Here is an 18346-nt window from a genome sequence, read left to right on the forward strand (position 1 = left end):
CTCACGAGCGATCTGAACTCCATAGGGCGTCTGTTAGTATGATCGCCTCAGCAACACTGGAACCGACATTTATCCAACAGCTTAATCATCACCAAAATAAAGAAATGATGGATAATCGTACGGCTTTATCAAAAATAATACAATATTTCTTTATTTGGTAATTCCTCAATTTCGTTTAAGAAAAATCTAGATTAACTATCAATCATTAAATTTATTTACTAGATAACTAAATGTTTCTTCTAAATGTATTAGAGAACGCAAGGCCTTTTCATTCGTGGAAAGGTTGAAAATAATTCAAACTTTTGCATGCTACTCAAACTACGAGCAGACGATTCTCTGGAACTGAAGAAATGGTTGAATCGTCCTGAAAAGCAAAAGTGGCTTTCGCCTGATATTGAAAACGAAATCTTACAAGACTTTGTTCATGCAACGCTTCGTAAGCTATGCGAAAGTGTAAGGGAATCACAATTCTATAGTTTGATCCGATGAAGCAACGGATATGTCCACGAAAGAACAAGTTTCGATTTGCATTCGGCGTGTTAATGAAAAATTTAAAATTGAGGAGCTTTTAATGGGATTTTAGCAAACCAAGAACATCAAGAACTGTTTAATCGACGTTTTGTGTCAATTTAGCCTGTTGATTCAAAATTGTCGGGGCCAATGTTTTGACGGATCGTCTAACATGTCTGGAAGTATCTATGGATTGCAGACTTTAATGAGTGGGAAAGAAGGGCGGGCATTTTTACGTGCACTGCCGCGCTCATAATCTCAACTTGGTAGCACAAGATTTTGTTGAAAATCAAACAAAGATCAGGAATATTATGAATTTAGTGCAATCATTCATCGTATTTACCCGTGGATCTCCAAAACGATTGGCATGTTTCAACAAATTTCGGAATGTAGAGGATGTAGAAAGCGGAACATCACTGCGGCCATTTTGCCACACTCGATGGATCCTAAGAAAACCGTCCATTATATCTATTACGAGTAACTATTCCGCCATTATCAACAGGTTAGAGGATTTTGAAAATCATTCTGATAATTCAGCCAAAAATAAGTCAGAAGCAGCGGGTTATCTGTAATCTTTTTGTAAGTTTGACACATTTTTCAAATTGGAAATTTTGCGCATGATCTTCACGTTAATCGAGGATGCTAATATAGCACTCCAAGGTAAATATTGTTTTATTTCATAGTGTCTTTTTTTTAATATATAATTTTAAGCAAATTATAATGTTAAAAGTTTATTTAAAATTATTTTAGGCATGCAGCTTATTTTTTGCAAAGCAAGAAATACCATTAACACGTTTAAGGAGGTGTTAAAAAAAGCCCTGGGTGATACTCTCTTCAAAGTCTTATGGGATGCAGCCGTTGTAGCAGCAGAATGTAGTTTACTTGACAAACCAGAGATGCCACAGAAACGTAAAATTACATCAAAATTTACTGGAAGTGGAGTTCCATACTTTGCTACGACTTCAGAGGACTACTACCGCCAGCTTTTCTATGCATCTCTGGATTGTATTATAACGGGACTTGCAACCCGTTTCAAACCGACTGAGACCACTGAGCATTTAGCAAATGTAGAAAAATTTCTCATTGGTCAGTGCTTGGAAGTTGGATTTGTTGAGGCTTTTTACCAAGATGACTTTGAAGATTATAGAAGACTACAACTCCATCGCGACATATTTATGAATCATGCAAATTTCAAGAATATTCAACTAATTAATTTTGAATCAGTTTTGAAAGAGCTTGTAGACCATGATGGTGTCGTTTCTCAATTAATTTCACTGATTCCCGAGTTTATGAAACAGGTAAATATTTTACTATGTATGCCTTTCACCTCATGTACGTGAGCGCTCTTTTTCTTGTCTTCGTAGGCTAAAGACTTATTTGCGTTCTACAATGTCTCAGGAGCGATTGAATCATCTCGCAATTTTAAATTGCCATCGCGATATTGCCTACACTCTTGATCTTGATCATTTGATCGATGAGTTTATAATGCGTGCCTCTATACGCATGAACACATTTTAATTGAGAAAATAAATTACATTTTTATGCCCATTGAAAAAACTTTTTATTTCTTATTATAGATTTTCAACTCCTACAAAATAGTTTATGCCCCATCCGGGAAAACTAAAACTCTACGCCTATGCCGAACATATACCATCCAATATTCATATATTTCTGAATACTGGACAAATTAGGCTAACGATTTTACTTTAAAAACAGTTTTAAAAATAATAATGGTTTCTGGACCAAGGTTGTTTAAAAAAAAAAAAAAATCAAACTCGGGTTCTATTTCTGCAAGGAAAACGTTTTTTTTTTTTCAAACCGATTTTTAGAAATTTTCAGCTCACTTGTAAAATATTCAATAAATAGTTTGCAAAATTTTTCTGGAGACAAAACGCTCTTTTAATTCTAATTTTAGAAAATATATCCATCCAAAAGACTTCCTTTTTTTTTAACGCTCTGGATGATATATTTTTTTAGACAGCTCGTATCACATAATGTTCAAAAATTAAATTCTTCATAATACTTCATTCAAAGTCAATTTCTTAAAAAAACTGGCTGACGATGTTTTTTGGCTTCTAAGTTGGATTTTTTACAATATTTATAAAAATCGAGTTTTGTTTATTCTTATTAGGAAAACGTTTTTTTAAAATTGTTTTGTTTTCATGTTTGGGTTTTGATACAAAAGATAAAATTCTAGTGTTGTTATCGACTTCGACTAAATCGACTAAAAGTCGACTAGTCGAAAGTCAAAATTAGTCGACTTTGAAAAATCGAATAGTCGATTTAATCGACTATGGGTTTCCTACTAATCGACTAAAAGTCGATTTAGTCGGGTAATCATCTTAAAATCCTTATTTCGATTTTTTCACTTGATATAACTTTATTAACCTTTAATTTTGTTATGATGCTGACCAATTAGTAAAGAGATATCTTTATTAGTAGTTTAACTTAAAAAAAAAAATTATTTATAGAAATAGAGCCATGCGTAAGAATATTATTCATAACGGTTTTGGCGGCCCAATCTCCACCTCGCTACGCCACTGTTTTTTTTTTTTAAATTAAACTGTTTATTAATTTGTTTTAATTTTTGCGAAAAATGATAGAGAGAGAATTTAAAAAAAATTAACATTTCTTAAATTCTCTCTGTATCATTTTTATAAGATAATATATAAGATAAAATAATGTAAGAATACGGCTTATATAATTTCATTTGAATTTAAACAGAGAGAATTTTAAAAATTAACAATTTTAAAATTCAAATAAAATTACAAGTAGTATTCTTATATTTCATTAAATTCAATACATTACGTAATGATCGGTAGACAGTATTTCACAATGGACATTATCGACGATTGGTTTAACTCCCTTTAGACATTATTAAAGATTGGTATAGCCCCTTTTGGACTATTAATAATAATAATCGGTAAATAAATCCCCAACGAATTCACTTAAAAGCCGAATTTAAATTAAAAAACGAATTCCCAACGAACGCACTTAAAAGCCGTGCGATTAAACTTAAGAGAGACGAAACGACAGAGAACGATTGAGAGATTTTATGCTATTCCTTTGACTGAATTTTATGATAAATTTTATTTACTTTTATTCTCTTTATATGGTCGAAACAAAATGTTGAATAATAATTTTCATAAAAGTAAAGTCTGGAACTATTTTATAAAAAACAATGACTCAACAATAACCACGTGTAAATATAAAGATGCATTAACAAACGAAATTTGCAACAAAGAGCTAAAGTACAATATAAATACCAGCTCAATGGCAAATCATTTGTATAGTAACCATCGAATTAACATTAAAGAGTCTAAACTTCTAAGTACAACTACTGGTCATCTATCTATCAAAGCTGCATTTGCAAACTCTTACTCATATTGTTCAAGCTCGCAGAAATATAGAGATTTAGAAGAATCTATGTGTAACTTTATTCTTCAAACAGGCCAACCGCTGTCGATTGTTGACAACAAGCATATTATCAAAATGCTAGATTCGTTTGATAGCAAGTACAAATTGCCGACTAGACAAAGGTTTTCGTATGAAATAGTGCCGCTTAAATTTGAATCATTTAAAATAAAGGTTATGCATCTTTTAAACGAAGCTGAATTTTGCCATCTAACAACAGATGGATGCACATCACAAGCCTCGCATTCACACATCGGCGCCACTATACATTTTGTTGATCAAAATTTTTGTTTGAAATCGATTCGCATTGCATTAAAGCGCTGCCCAAAAGCTCATACTAGTCTATATTTAAAGGAGCAAATTGAATTAATTCTAAATGAATGGAAAATAAACGATAAAACACTTTCAACAAGTAGTGACACTGCTGCGAATATCAAACATTGTCTAGAAGATCTAATGAATAAATTGTACCTTGTTTTTTTCACATATTAAATTTAGTTGTTAAAGATGTTCTTGTAAAAGAGAATGAGCAATCAACTGAAGAAAATGATTGCGTTTTCATAATTTTAAAGAAATGCAGGAAACTGGTTGGCTTATTTAAACATAGTAATAAACTTTCTGCTCAGCTAGTTAATTGTGTTGAATTAAATAAAATGAAAATTGACATTCCGGAAGATAAATGTTCAATTAACAAATTAAAACAAGACGTACCTACTCAGTAGAATTCGACCTTTTTAATGCTGCAATCAGTTTTTAAACTTAGTGACTCAATCAAAGACGTTTTAATCAAACCAGAGAACAAAGATAATAAAGAATTGTTGTTAAAAAGCTGGGAACTGGAAATCATTGGCGAGCTAATTGATTTATTAGAACCAATATATGATTTTACAAAAATTTTAAGCGGATCACAATATACCACTTGTTTAATTATATTACCAGCCATTTATAAATTAACTGATTATTTTGCTAACTTTAAAAGTGAATCAAATAATCATACAATTATGAATCTTGCTATTAAACTCAAAGAAAATTTTAATCGAAGATGGGAAGATTTTCTCAAAATTGAAAAGTTATACGCAGCTACATATTTAGATCCTCGATTTCGTACTTTTAAATTTATATCGAACAAAACAGCGAAAATTACTTGTATTAAAAAAGCTCATGCTTTAGTTGTTCAATTGAGCCATGAATTGCAGCTCACACCGACAAGTCTTCAGTTTTCTAGCCAAAAGTCGTCATCTAGTCAAGGAATTCCATCAAAAAAAAGAAAAATACTGTTATGCGATGAAACAGTGTCGTCAAAAGATTTGTTATCAGTGGACGGCGAAATCATCAATTATCTAAATATGAATATAAAAGTATCGGAAAATTCATGTCCCCTTGCATTTTATAAAAATAATTTAGGTCAATTTCCCGTTTTGTCAAAGGCAGCGAAGATGCTTTTTTGCATAACTGCTTCATCAACGCCTTCAGAAGAGTTATTTTCAAGTGCTGCCGAAATCATCACAGAACGGCGAAATAGACTTAAACCAGATTTAGCTGAAAAATATGTCTTGTTGAGCCAAGACATATAAAATGCCTATCTTTGTTTTTTTTCTTCTTTACTTTGTGATTGTAATTTCCGTTTTATTTTGCTTGTTAACTCGATTTTAATTCATCTAGTAGATTAGAAGAATTAAAATCGAACAAAAAAAATGCTCTTGTTATAACACCATGTATTATTATAACAGTATTACATATCACCTAGTTTTTTTGTTTACTCTCTTAAAGTTCTATTTGTTTCATACCATCTAAAAAGTAAATTGTCAAGCAACATTAAAGTATATGAGTATAATAAAATTTTTTATTCAAGTATTTCGACTAAATCGACTTTTAGTCGACTAAGTCGATTTTAAAAATGTATTAGTCGATTTTAGTCGGCTTTAAAAAATACAAAAATCGATTTAGTCGACGGTCGAATAATTTTAAAGTCGTAACAACACTATAAAATTCGAGTTTTGTTTCTGTGTTAAGATTTGTGCTTCATTGCTGTCGTTCCAGTTGTTCGTCTAAACGACCGAATCAGTTCTGGGAAGAAAATGGGTAAACAGAGGAAACTAATTTAAACCGTTATTTTCAATTAATAGATTTTTTTACCAAGTTGGTGACTACAAAAAAAAAACTATGAGCTATGGTATTAGGTCTCATCTAAATAAAGACAAAATCTTTTATTAATTATGAAATTTTTCCCTTGCTGTTTTATAGCAAACGGGGAAATTTTAACAAAATATGTGTATGTAGTACCGCTATGAAAAGAAACTACAGTTGGTGTTCGGATTGCTAAAAATTTGTTCGATTGTATACAAATATATTACAAGATGTAAAATTGTTTGGAGGAAGAGGCAATAACATATCATTTCATGCGATTGAAAAGTCAGCATTGATTTTAGATTGAGTGATACTCAGATATAATTATTTCAGAACTTTTTTTTTAACAATTATCTCAGAGAAAAAACTAAAAAAAAGAAATTTGAAGAGTTTTACGTTTAAATACTAACTAATTTCATTTATAAATATCGGGGGTGTAGCTCAGTGGTAGAGCGCTCGCTTTGCATGCGAGAGGCCCGGGGTTCGAAACCCCGCTCCTCCAAAGCTTTTTATCATTGTAATTATTATCCTTTTAGGCTCTTATTTTAGTATACTTTCCTTTTAGGCTCTTGTTGTTGCTACTAATGAAGATTTGGTAAACCTATAGTTTACGTTTGTACACTCAAAAATCTAAAAAACGCAATTAAGGGTAATTTGGAATTGGCTTATAGGTTTTTTTGTATCAGAAATTTAAAAAGAGGAATCTATATAAACATATTTCATCATGATAAATTAAAAAATAGTTGCCGTAATATTTCATTGAACTCATGTAGGTAAACTAAAGCTTTCCAAATAAATCTGAATATGACATAATTCATTCCGGATACCAACTCCTATATATATTGCTCTTTCAATAAAAGCTCTGTTTTATTGCTCTATTTCAAAAAAATGTGCATCCGCTAGTTTTACGAGTTCCAAAGAATATGCGGCACCGCTAAAATTGACTAATTGAGTTGTTGACATATTTTTCTGTTAATATCATAACTATACTTTTTGATCTATTTTATTTATTATTATTTTATTTATTATATTTTATCTATTGTATTATGATATCTATCTTTTTTTACAGGTTATCAAAGAAGTTATATTTTTTAACTTCTATTTTGTTTAATTGCTGTAGAATGATTAAACTGGTCAATTTTACCAAATGCCACCATTTAGGTCAATTTTACCAAATGCCACAGCTGGTTTAGACAATTTGGTACTTATTGAAAACAAATATGTCTTATGAGAAATAGTACACTAAAAGATATATAGATATGATATGAGTGCGTAATTGAAGGGAAAATGATGATTATGTAAATGAAAAGAATTTATCTTGCAGTCTTCTTCATTCAAAGGACATGCATAGAACATCAAAGCGTCCATTTTTAAAACTATATACACTTTTGTTAATAATGTTATAGCTCGATAAATTTTGGTCAACAAAGTACAGTTTTTTTCATAAAATTTACATTTTATATTTTACTGGCAGAAGAAAGCGGAATTCATTAAATTCTTCAGTGAGAAAATTTAGTGAATTCTGCCTTTAAACGGGAGTTTGCTTCATTCATTTACTTTTAACACAATGTTATAATTCTGTATAATTTTAAAACATGACTTAATAAATTTTGGAAAGAAAATCAGAAATTTTTATAAGATCAACAAGGACAACAAGGAGAAACAACGAGAACTAAAAACATTGCAGCAACAGGAAAGTAAAACAAAAAACAGCTCTTGCAAAGCAAAGAATTGGATAAAAAAAAGCTTGAAAAGAAGTTGAAAAGAATGTACCGGAATCTACTTCACCTGAAGAATCCTTCACATGAGATTTTCCCCTCAAACGCCATAACTAGTCTTCATACTCTCAGCCCAAGTTCTTCTGTTACTTTTAAGTAATACATCGTTAGAACTGATAAAAACTTATCACAGCACAACCTTTCTTTTTGTTAAGTTATATAAACAAAAGTGAACTAAATATTTTAAAGTACTTACAGAGGTGTTCTACTGGCTTGCTTTAATTGAAGATAGTGTGTACTTTTAGTAAGCATACCTTATGTGACTAATGAATTACCAATCATATATATAAACTAGATGTCTAACTTCACAAAAAATCCGTAAGAAAAAGTGAAGCAAGTTTTTAAAGTTTATAATACCGGTTGCCGTTTTATTTGAACTGACAATAATTCATTTTTGTTTTGCTTTGATTTATCGTTGCGTCATTTCAAAACAAACCTAGACAAAACAAACCAAACCTAGGCTGGCAAAACAAACCTGGGCTGGTAAATAATTTGCTTCATTGCGGAAGCGCGAGTTAAATATCTAGTTATTATATACCATAGTGAATAACATTTAATTCTACTTTCTTCGGCATTTTTAAATAAATTTATGAATACATTCAAAAGAGCTTCGTTCGACTATCTCGCGCGGGCTGCCGGTTACCACCTATTCACAAGCGCTATCCCACTACTGCTCAATGCGAGAACTTTTGCCTGCTACGTTTCCGTCCTGGGCCGGTACGTTCTTCATTATCGAACCTGGTACATCGAGGACTTCTCTCCGATGACCATGTTGACACTGAGCTTAGCGCGGACGCCTGATCGACATAGACAACTAACCGACAGTGGTCCCGAACTCAAGCCGTTCGAAAGTTTAGCCTCGAAGTAGCTCGATTACAGGTGCACGCCGCTACACCCAGCTTGAGCTATTTAAAAATATTTATAACTATTTTAAAAAACTAATAAAAGCTTTTTGCTCGTTATTAAGTCTAAGAAATTAGCAACGCCTTTATCTGTCATTCATTTAATTTATTTCTTGTTTGACTGCTTTGACAACACACATCGCTAACATCGCATAATATAGCATTAAATTTGAAAAACGATTGCTTTTCATGCGCGGCTTACGCACTTTTCGTTTATCGTTAGTTAAAACAACGGCGTTTTATTTTTCCTTTATCAACGAATAATTTACAAACTTCTATCATGGCCTTACTGATAGACAGAGTAAGCATAAGAGTAGTGAAAGAACTGTAAGCGAGTTTTTTTTATTTGAGAACATTATTTGTTTTTGTGATTTTAACAAATTATTAGTTGAATAAAAAGTAATCATCGTTCCCTCTATAGAAAAAACATCAATGGCATTCAAAGTGATTTGGGTTGTAATTTAAGTGGTATTGATGATGTTCCTAGTTTATTTTTAAAAAAATTAAAATTAACGGTTTTTCAACCTGTATTTAGAGAAATAAGGAGTGAGATGAGATAGCATCATGGTCAAAATGTCTTTTGATGCTACTTAATATAAAACAAGGAAAAATTCAAAAATATTTAATTACAAGCAATAATTTAACCAGTTTTATGCTAGAGATGCTTAAAAACATTCTTTAATCTTTCAAAACTTGTGGCTACCGGTTTTTTAGGAGAATTTCGTTAAAAAGTTAGTTATAAACTAAATGCCAACCTAAATAAAAAAATTCGTTTTTTTGGTGAAGCTATTCAGCTTAAATGAAAAGAATTTAGTGCCTCATTTATGTACACCTTTTGTCAAAAAGGAGGAGGAGTATGATATGTTAAATGCAACTTTAAAGGATGTTGCAAGTATTTTTTCAATTAAACGAATATAAACAATTAAGTTTAAACTCAGTTCTGTTCTGTTAAAACATGTCCAGATGTATTGCAGTAATGGCATGTTCCTGTCGAAAGCAAAAACTCTAACCCAATTAAAAGTTTAAGGTTAATTTTTGAAAAGAGTAATTTGGAAAAAGAAAAATGCTCAAAGTGGTTACATACATAGTTAAAAAATCAGTCGATGTCACTATTTTGCTAACATAACTTGAGTATGCCGAGCGGACTGCAAGAGAGACCAACTCGAAATTTTGTTAAAGGTAAAATTGATTTAAACTGTGCATTTATTACACACCCCCTTCCCTTTTTATTGTGGCTGCAATCTTTTAATTTTTCAATTTGTATATTTGATCCCTAGCGTGTAAGTTTAGTTGCAGCAAGTTGTTAATTGTTATTTTAAAGTACAGACTGAACATAAAAACTATAAAATTAGAAATGAAAAACATCATCAAAACTCAGTGTTAAACCATAAATGAATCAAAATTTACAGTTAACATAATGAAGAACATTTTAAAATTTTCTTTGGGTTTAAATCATACAACGTATACATAGTTCAATTAGAATATTGTAATTTTTAACTCTAACAAGAATGGTCTTCCACGACCTTCGAGGCTATTACATGCAGAAATAAGCTGTATCTCAAATAATACGGAAAAGTACATGACCTTTGACATTGGGTAGCTTCAGTTCATTAATGATTTGCAATTTCAAAATTTTTTGTTTTAGAGGTTGGTTGAGAGGTTGGTTGAGAGGTTGGCTGAGAGGCCAAAAACGGAGGATTTAAAAATAACCATTAAGGATATAGCGGATGATGAGTTGAAAATGTTATGCAGCAAAGGTGTATATCCATACGAATACATTGACAGCCATGAACGCTTTAATGTGACAGAATTACCTCCGAAGGAAGCTTTCTATAGTCAGCTGACTCGAAATCACATCACCGACGAAGATAATCATCATGGAAACACTTTTAGATCACATTCAGATGCAAAACTCTTGTTGATTATCACAATATATAGCTGTTTTACTACTCGCTGATATGTTTAAAATGTTCAAGACAAATTAATGCGTTATTATATGAGTCCTGTGCACTACTTCTTATTGCCTACCATGTTATATGAGTCCTGTGCACTACTTCTTATTGCCTACCATGTTATATGAGTCCTGTGCACTACTTCTTATTGCCTACCATGTTATATGAGTCCTGTGCACTACTTCTTATTGCCTACCATGTCTACGCCATGGATGCGCTCTTGAAAAAAACTAAATTTTAAATTGAGCTAATGACGGATATCGGCATGCATCTGTTTATGGAAAAAGGCATCTTGTTAAAAGTCACAACTGCGAACATCAAGATCCCTACGCGGTGGGATCTTGATGTTCGCAGTTGTGACTTTTAAAAAGGTGCCGAGGCTAACAACCCGCAGTACTCTCAGTATGACTATTCAAAGCCTAATAATAGGACCATATGTATCGGCTAAATTAATCTATATGCGTGAGCTATATATCAATTGCTACTAGTAGGAAGATCTCAGTAGGCTGGTTCAACGCTGACTATTGATGAGATGTTAGCTCCTTCTGATAATGTAGAACATGGGTATATTGTAGAGGCTGATATTGAATATCCTGAAAACTTGCACGATACTCATAGTGGCTACCTACTAGTACCTAAAGAGATGGTTGTACCTGACTCATGGAATATTGGCTATCAAAATAGTTTAGTAAATAAACTGAAGGATAAATTCATTGAACCCATGAAGTTGGTTTCTTTAATAGCTTTATCAAACGCTGGGTATCAAAAATCCATTGATCGATCAAGTTTAAGCAGGTTGCTTGGATAGCACCATATATTCAGTTGAATACTAATCTACGGGTGAGGGCTACCCCGAACAGTTTTGAAGATGAGAAAAAAAAAAAAAAAAAAAGGAAAATCTTTGCAAACGCATTAAAGTTGACCTTAACCGCGGTTGTAAAATAGATAGGATGCGCCGCCTGGTTATAGATCCAACTAATCTGTCTCAATAATTACTGGACGGAGACCTTGTAGCAATACACATCGCTAAAAAAATTCAAGCTGAATTGAAGTATATATGTCGACTCTGGTATAACAACCTTAAGGCTAGGTATGGTTAGTTTGAACAGGGCTAGTTTAATATACACAGACAGTTTGTTGTTCCAGCTGAAGACTAAAAATGCCTGCTTATATATGCAGACACACACAGAAGATAATGATTTCAATGAGTATCCAGTTCGTAGTCCATGTTACAGCATAGAAAACAAGATGGTTGTTGGTAAGTTCAAAGATGAATGTAATGGTGGCCTCATTCCTGAATTTGTTGGTTTGTGACCGAAGATATAGACGTTTTTTTGAAAAAAATTGTAGAATGAAAACTTGAAGCCAAATAAGAAAACTTATTTAATAAGAAGTGTTAAGAATAACATTTAGGACTTTTTTTTCAATATATCCTCCCGTTAACATAATTCACAGTTTCAAATCAACTCCTGATTTGGAAAAGGTGGTCTGGATATAGTCCTTGAGCATCTTGTCTCACTCTTTCTTGATAGCAGCCTTCAGGGAGTGGACACTGTGGTGGGGACATTGAAAGCCCTTGATTCCACATTCTCCCAGATTGAATAATCAAAAGACAAATCTGGAGATCCAGGAGACCATAACTCTTTTGACCAGTGTTTAGACAGGTTCTCCTGGAGCCACTTTTGGGTCTTCTGGGATGTGTGTTAAGGTGCTCCATCCTGCTGGAAAACAACATTGTCATCTGGAGAGTAGTGTGCATCAATCCAGGGTTTCACATGGTTCTCCTGGTTCAATGTACTCATTGGCATTAGCTTTCTGATCGCAAAAATGTTTCAGGTCGGTGAACACTGGTGCTTTATAATCCCCCGCAGAGAGTGATTTCAATTAATCTTAACTTGCTTTCTAGCGATAAAACAAAAAAATTAAAAAAAGAAAAAGCTAATTGGAATTTGAGGTTTGTGGGCACTTTTAATTTTACGATTACTTTTGAGTTGCAAATGGTTTTTGGGAGGTGTGGGGCCACTTTGTTTTTTAGGGTTTCGGGGCCAGTAGTTTTACTTATACTTTTAATGTAGTCGTAATTAGTTGGACACACACCGAGAACAAGTATCTTAAAGAGATTCAACCGAATACTTGCTGAAAGAATATTGAAACATTAATACGCACAGGAACTACTGTTTATTTCAAGGAGTATGTTCAACCATAGTACTGATTATGTGCAGTCTTTGCCTGAGGTTGTGTGTACACACCACGAGGAGCCGACTCGTCTGACGGGAAAGGAGCTTTTAGAGCAATAAGGGGCAAAGCGGTTGTACAAAAACACTTTCTTCCACCATTAGCAAGAACCGTATGTTTGAGGAACCATTACTTACATTATTGTCAATTGTTCGGTCTTTGTTTCAGGCTGGTGAACAAGAGGGTGCACGCTAACGTGCAATCAAACCTGTATGGTTTCTAAAAGTGTACCAGCCTGCATCGCACTAAGTCGAATGAAACATCTTTTCTCTGATTTTAAAATACATTTAAGGTTAAGTTATAAAATGGGTATTTTAAAAAAGCTTAAATGATTGATTTCTCTAAACAGTGATTTTTGAGTTAAAGTTTTTTGCCAGTATACACACGATATGATTAAAAACGAAGCATCAATTTTGAATTTTTAATAATCTAGAGAATTCTTTCCAACTCTATTGCATGTTGATGTTTAAAAACACTTTTTTTTGCTGCACACTTGATGACCAATCCTTATATTTTCTGTTTACTACTCCTTAAAAAAAATCAGCGTGAAAGGAAATTTTACGTAATAAATAGAAAAGTAAAGTCAATTTTAAGATTTGAATTCATTAAATTAAATTTTGCATTAAAATTGTGTAAAAAGTACTTGACGCAATGCTTTTTGACTACTATATTGTTTATTATCGCAGCAGGTATTACGCTACAAGAAAAATCCTGAATAAGTTTATTTGAGAGTAGGTACAAACGGCGGGGCGGGGCGGATCAGCGGAGCGGATCATTCAAGTGACACGGCACTTTTAATAGTTAAATTTCTGCAAACGAATTCAACCTGAACAAACATATTGCTAAATTTTTTTATGATGACTTTTTAATAAATGGCTGTGCCTGTTTTGACAGGTTGCATAAAGCACCATAAAATAGAGGTTATTGCAAATCTTATTGCCAAGAGCAATAATGAAGATAGAACAACTTCACTCAACAATCCTAAGGCAGGCGAAGTTTATGTCATACAAGTGAATCATGGAAAAGGTTAGGCAGCAATATTTCAGTGCACTTGTATAGTATTTGTATTTTTTAAATATATTTGTATACTAAAATAGTATAATGTAGTAAATAGCATAGTTTTTGGATAAAAAGTAAAGTTAGACTTTAAACACATTTAAAGAAGTTATACCTGTAATCTACAATGTAGACTGTAGCCTACATGTAGTCTACAAGACTGTATATAGCTTTGTTTCTTTTAATATGTTTAAAGTAAAATCTAACATTACTTAGGCATAGTTTATCCTTTGCTTAAGGCTATGCTATAGTAAAGCAAGATATCTTATTAATAAATATGAAAGGACTTCTAAATGTCATTTAATATTATATTGAATATTTTCAAGATGTCATTTAATATGGAACATTTTTTTGAAGCTAAAAATTGTCTTTCCTATTATAATTTATTTGAAGATTTGTTTATTATTGTAAAATGGCTCCATAGCAAACTTACATGCTTGTGTCTATTTTATATTATGTCAGTGTAAGACATGCTATAGAAAATAATCTGCAGATTTTAAAATGACCTTTTTTATACATGCTGTTTAAAAGTATCTGTGTTATGATTTTAAAATGTGAGCACCAATGTGCTTTCATTATACTTGCCTAAAAACAATCATAAATTATAACAATATAGTAACTGCTATATTATTTAAAATATTATTATAAATTAGTAGTAGTATATAAAATGTATATTATTATTATAATTATAATTATAATTTATTAGTAGTATATATAATTTAGTAGTAGTATATAAAATATAATTTAGTAGTAGTATATAAAGTGAGTTTCTAATTCACTCGCTGTTAACACATAGCCATGTGTTAACAGCGAGTGAATTAGAAACTCACTTTGACAACTCACTTTTGATAATATAGGTATATACTAATAAAAAGAATAAAAAATTTAAACAAAAACTACTTAGAAGACTTAAGACCAAAAGTAATTTTTGTTTAAATTTTTTATACTTTTTATTAGTAGTAAAAATTTTTATTACTATTAAAACTCATTAAGTTAATTTTTTTAATGCTAAATATTTGTCTAATTTGTTCTTGAAACTGTTTACATTTGTTGACTTGTGGCAATGTTGGGGTGTTAGCCAGGAATATATTTTATGATAAACAGGAATATATCTATAATCCCAGTTCGAAACCCTCATGTAACCCAAACTTCTAGCCCTAAAATGGGTGAGACATATTTTCAAAGTTATAACTTTTCAAAACTTTTTTATAAAATTAAACTTATAATTTTGCAATTAAAATAAAATTATAATATTTTTTCTTTTTTTGATAGAGAATTATCTCTAACCCAGATAAGACTAAATTTTTTTCGGGGAATCCTTATTGCAAAAATCTAGATCTTCCTATATTTATGAACAGTAATGTACTGAATGAGTCATCTACCCTATGACTTCTAGGATCAAATCTTACTTCTGATCTTAACCATCTGCTAAGGTTGTATCTCTTTACCATGCTTGCTACTTTATTACTCCTGATTCTATTCTTTATCTCTGTAAATCTCTATTAGTTATAGTACCAAAAAACATAGAACTTACATCAATGAGGACCTCAAAGGTATTATTAATTAGTATGATTAGTCAACAAAAAGTTCAATAACATTGTTGGTTTAACAATAAACACAGATTAATTACTACCTAGGTAGCAATAAATTTGTGTTTATTGCTGATAATAAAGTTATATTAAGGTATTAGTTAACTTTATTATCAATCTTAATTAATTAATATATTGTCAATATCATTATTCAATTTATTTTAGATATTATTACATATATGTTCAACATAAATATTATTTATTAATATGTTATCGTTCTAACTATATTATCAATCTAAATTTATTACTATATCAATCTTAATCATTCCACTAATACATCAAACTTTGCCATGTTTAAATTGACAAATTTGCTTGCTTAATCGTTTATCTTAAAATAAATAAGTTTTATGACAAATGCCCTGATGTTACTATGTAGCTTAACATGAGTGCAGTTTTTGCCCTCATGCTATGCACATTTTGTGACATAAGGGCAGATTCGTAAGATGAGAACATTCTGTGTAACTTAATATTGTTACGCAGGCAAAATATTGTAACATGAGGGCAAAATTCGTAGCACCAGAGCTAGGCAAATTGTAAAATGAGGCCAACTAAGATTACTACTACTACTATACTACTACTACTACTACTACTACTACTACTACTACTACTACTACTACTACTACTTCTACCACTACCACTACCACTACTACTACTAAAAAAAAAAAAAAGAGGTATTGAATTTTGGAAACTTTAAACCCATTGGGAATTCTACAGTATACTCGGTGCCATTTGGCTAATGATTAGGCTAGCTAACACCCTGAATATGTTCCATAAATTTTCTGTTTTGTTTATAAGGAATTTGTACCTTGGTATAAACTTGGTTTGTTCTCAGCTGTATTTTTTATTATTACCTCTGCATGTTTTGAACTTTGTTTGTTTGCTTATATTTTTGCTCTTTTTACTCAACAATTTTGGTTGTCCTGATTACTGTCACTTAATTTATATGATGTGAAGTTGTTCTCCATGTATAAAGCAATTCCAATAATTCCAGCAATTTCCACCTTTTTGCCTGCCATATCTATTTTTATTTTATACTGTGGAACCTACTAACTATACAATTGATGAGTTGTTAAATCATGCTCTTTTTAGTTCACACAAAAGTTTAAATTCTCCTTCTTTGTTGCCAAGTGATGTTGCATATAAATATTGTAGCTGTTTATTGTATATGCAATGTATACGTGTGTGTATATATAAATATATATTATTATTATTATTATTATTATTATTATTATTATTTTTTTTTTAGACGATTGGCGGGCAGATGGGTATAGGTGGAAGCAAAATGGGTCCAGTAAAATTCCTCGGGCTTTGCCACTTTACACGAAGATCCATTTTGCCACATTTACACCAACAGGAATTTCAAATGATAAATATATCTTGCATTTTGATTATGGTTTTTGTTTTTCTTTTAAAAGTTTTGCGTAAGTTTACTACTAAATAAAACCTACTTTAAATAAAATCTTTTAATAATATATTTAATTAAAATTCATGTTGTGTAGCCCCCTCTCTTTTTCATTCCAAACTTTGCTTTGAGTTTTTTTTACACTGTCAAGTAACATTTTGTTTTTAAGCATTAAACATTCACTCTGGCCGATGACAACAGTAGGCGGATTACCTGATATAAATCGGCGGATCACGTTTTTTTTTTGTAGAACAATCATTAAACTTTACAGAGTTTCACCAACTCTTCACATAAATAAGTGATAAAGCGTTAGGAGAAAAGTTAAATACAACTGAGAAAAGATGTAAACGCAAAGACTCGTAAATGATAAAGCGATAATAAGAAAAGTTAAAAACAACGATCAGAAAAGACACATACAAGATGACTCGTCCACTCTTCACATCAATAAATGATAAAGCAAAAAGAATTAAGTTAAAAACAACAACTGAGAAAAGACGTAAACATGAAGACTCATCAACCTGCCATATAAATAAATGAAAAGATATCGCAACTGGAAAACAAGCAAAAACTATAAAAACTCAAAAAAAAGAAAGAATCTAGGAAGTTGGAGTTTTTGTTAGAAGAAGAGATTTAAAGAGCCATATAAATAAATGAAAAGATATCGCAACTGGAAAACAAGCAAAAACTATAAAAACTCAAAAAAAAGAAAGAATCTAGGAAGTTGGAGTTTTTGTTAGAAGAAGAGATTTAAAGAGGATTTTAAGAGAAAAGAATTTTTAAGAGATTTAAAGAGGATTTTTAAGAAGAGAAAGAATTTTGTGATAAGAAGAGTATTTTGATGAATAAGCAGTTTAATAAGCAATTGAATAAAAGAATTTCAAGTAAGATTTTGTTATTAAGCAATAAACATTCACTCTGGCCGATGACAACAGTAGGCGGATCACCTGATATAAATCGGCGGATCACGTTTTTTTTTGTAGAACAATCATTAAACTCTACTGAGTTTCATTTAAACAATCAAAATATTAGGCGAATCACTTAATATAAATTGGCGGATCACTTTGTTTTTTGGTAGAACTATCATTAAAACTTATAGAGTTAGACATAAGCAATCAAAATATTAGGCGTATCACTTCATAAAGTTTGGCGGATCTCTTGATATAATTTGGCGGATCACCTTGTTTTTTCGTAAAACAATCGTTAAAATTGAAGGAGTTTGATTCAAACAATAAAAATATTAGGCGGATCACTTGATATAAATTGGCGGATCACTTAATATAAATTGGCGGATCACCTTGTTTTTTTGTAAAACAATCGTTAAAATTAAAGGAGTTTGATTCAAATAATCAAAATATTAGGCGGATCACTTGATATAAGTTGG

General features: G+C 31.4%; 3 protein-coding genes, 2 non-coding genes and 1 pseudogene across 5 annotated transcripts; 5 read left to right on the forward strand and 1 right to left on the reverse strand.

Moving 5' to 3' along the window:
- Positions 1 to 526: 526 nt before the first annotated feature.
- LOC149879136 (zinc finger MYM-type protein 1-like) lies at positions 527 to 2040 on the forward strand (annotated as a pseudogene).
- A 1596-nt stretch (positions 2041 to 3636) lies between these two features.
- On the forward strand, positions 3637 to 4646 carry LOC149879137 (E3 SUMO-protein ligase ZBED1-like). Its single transcript, XM_090071279.1, has 2 exons — positions 3637 to 4336; positions 4423 to 4646. Exons 1-2 carry the CDS (start codon positions 3637 to 3639, stop codon positions 4644 to 4646), a joined length of 924 nt encoding a protein of 307 aa, XP_089927405.1.
- A 15-nt stretch (positions 4647 to 4661) lies between these two features.
- On the forward strand, positions 4662 to 5498 carry LOC149879138 (E3 SUMO-protein ligase ZBED1-like). Its single transcript, XM_090071281.1, has one exon. The coding sequence runs from the start codon at positions 4662 to 4664 to the stop codon at positions 5496 to 5498; it is 837 nt and encodes a 278-aa protein (XP_089927407.1).
- A 983-nt stretch (positions 5499 to 6481) lies between these two features.
- On the forward strand, positions 6482 to 6553 carry Trnaa-ugc (transfer RNA alanine (anticodon UGC)). Its single transcript has one exon. It is a non-coding gene; the product is annotated as a tRNA-Ala (tRNA).
- Positions 6554 to 8431: 1878 nt separating this feature from the next.
- On the reverse strand, positions 8432 to 8729 carry LOC149879139 (signal recognition particle RNA). The gene has a single exon (XR_016447197.1).
- A 4924-nt stretch (positions 8730 to 13653) lies between these two features.
- On the forward strand, positions 13654 to 17847 carry LOC149879140 (uncharacterized). Its single transcript, XM_090071856.1, has 3 exons — positions 13654 to 13944; positions 16810 to 16984; positions 17135 to 17847. Exons 1-3 carry the CDS (start codon positions 13791 to 13793, stop codon positions 17265 to 17267), a joined length of 462 nt encoding a protein of 153 aa, XP_089927982.1. The 5' UTR covers positions 13654 to 13790; the 3' UTR covers positions 17268 to 17847.
- Positions 17848 to 18346: the final 499 nt, after the last annotated feature.

The sequence above is a fragment of the Hydra viridissima genome, unplaced genomic scaffold, assembly GCF_058129835.1.
Source record: "Hydra viridissima isolate aposymbiotic clone 2 unplaced genomic scaffold, HvirCarnegie_v1 scaffold_14, whole genome shotgun sequence".
NCBI classification, from domain to species: Eukaryota; Metazoa; Cnidaria; class Hydrozoa; order Anthoathecata; family Hydridae; genus Hydra; species Hydra viridissima.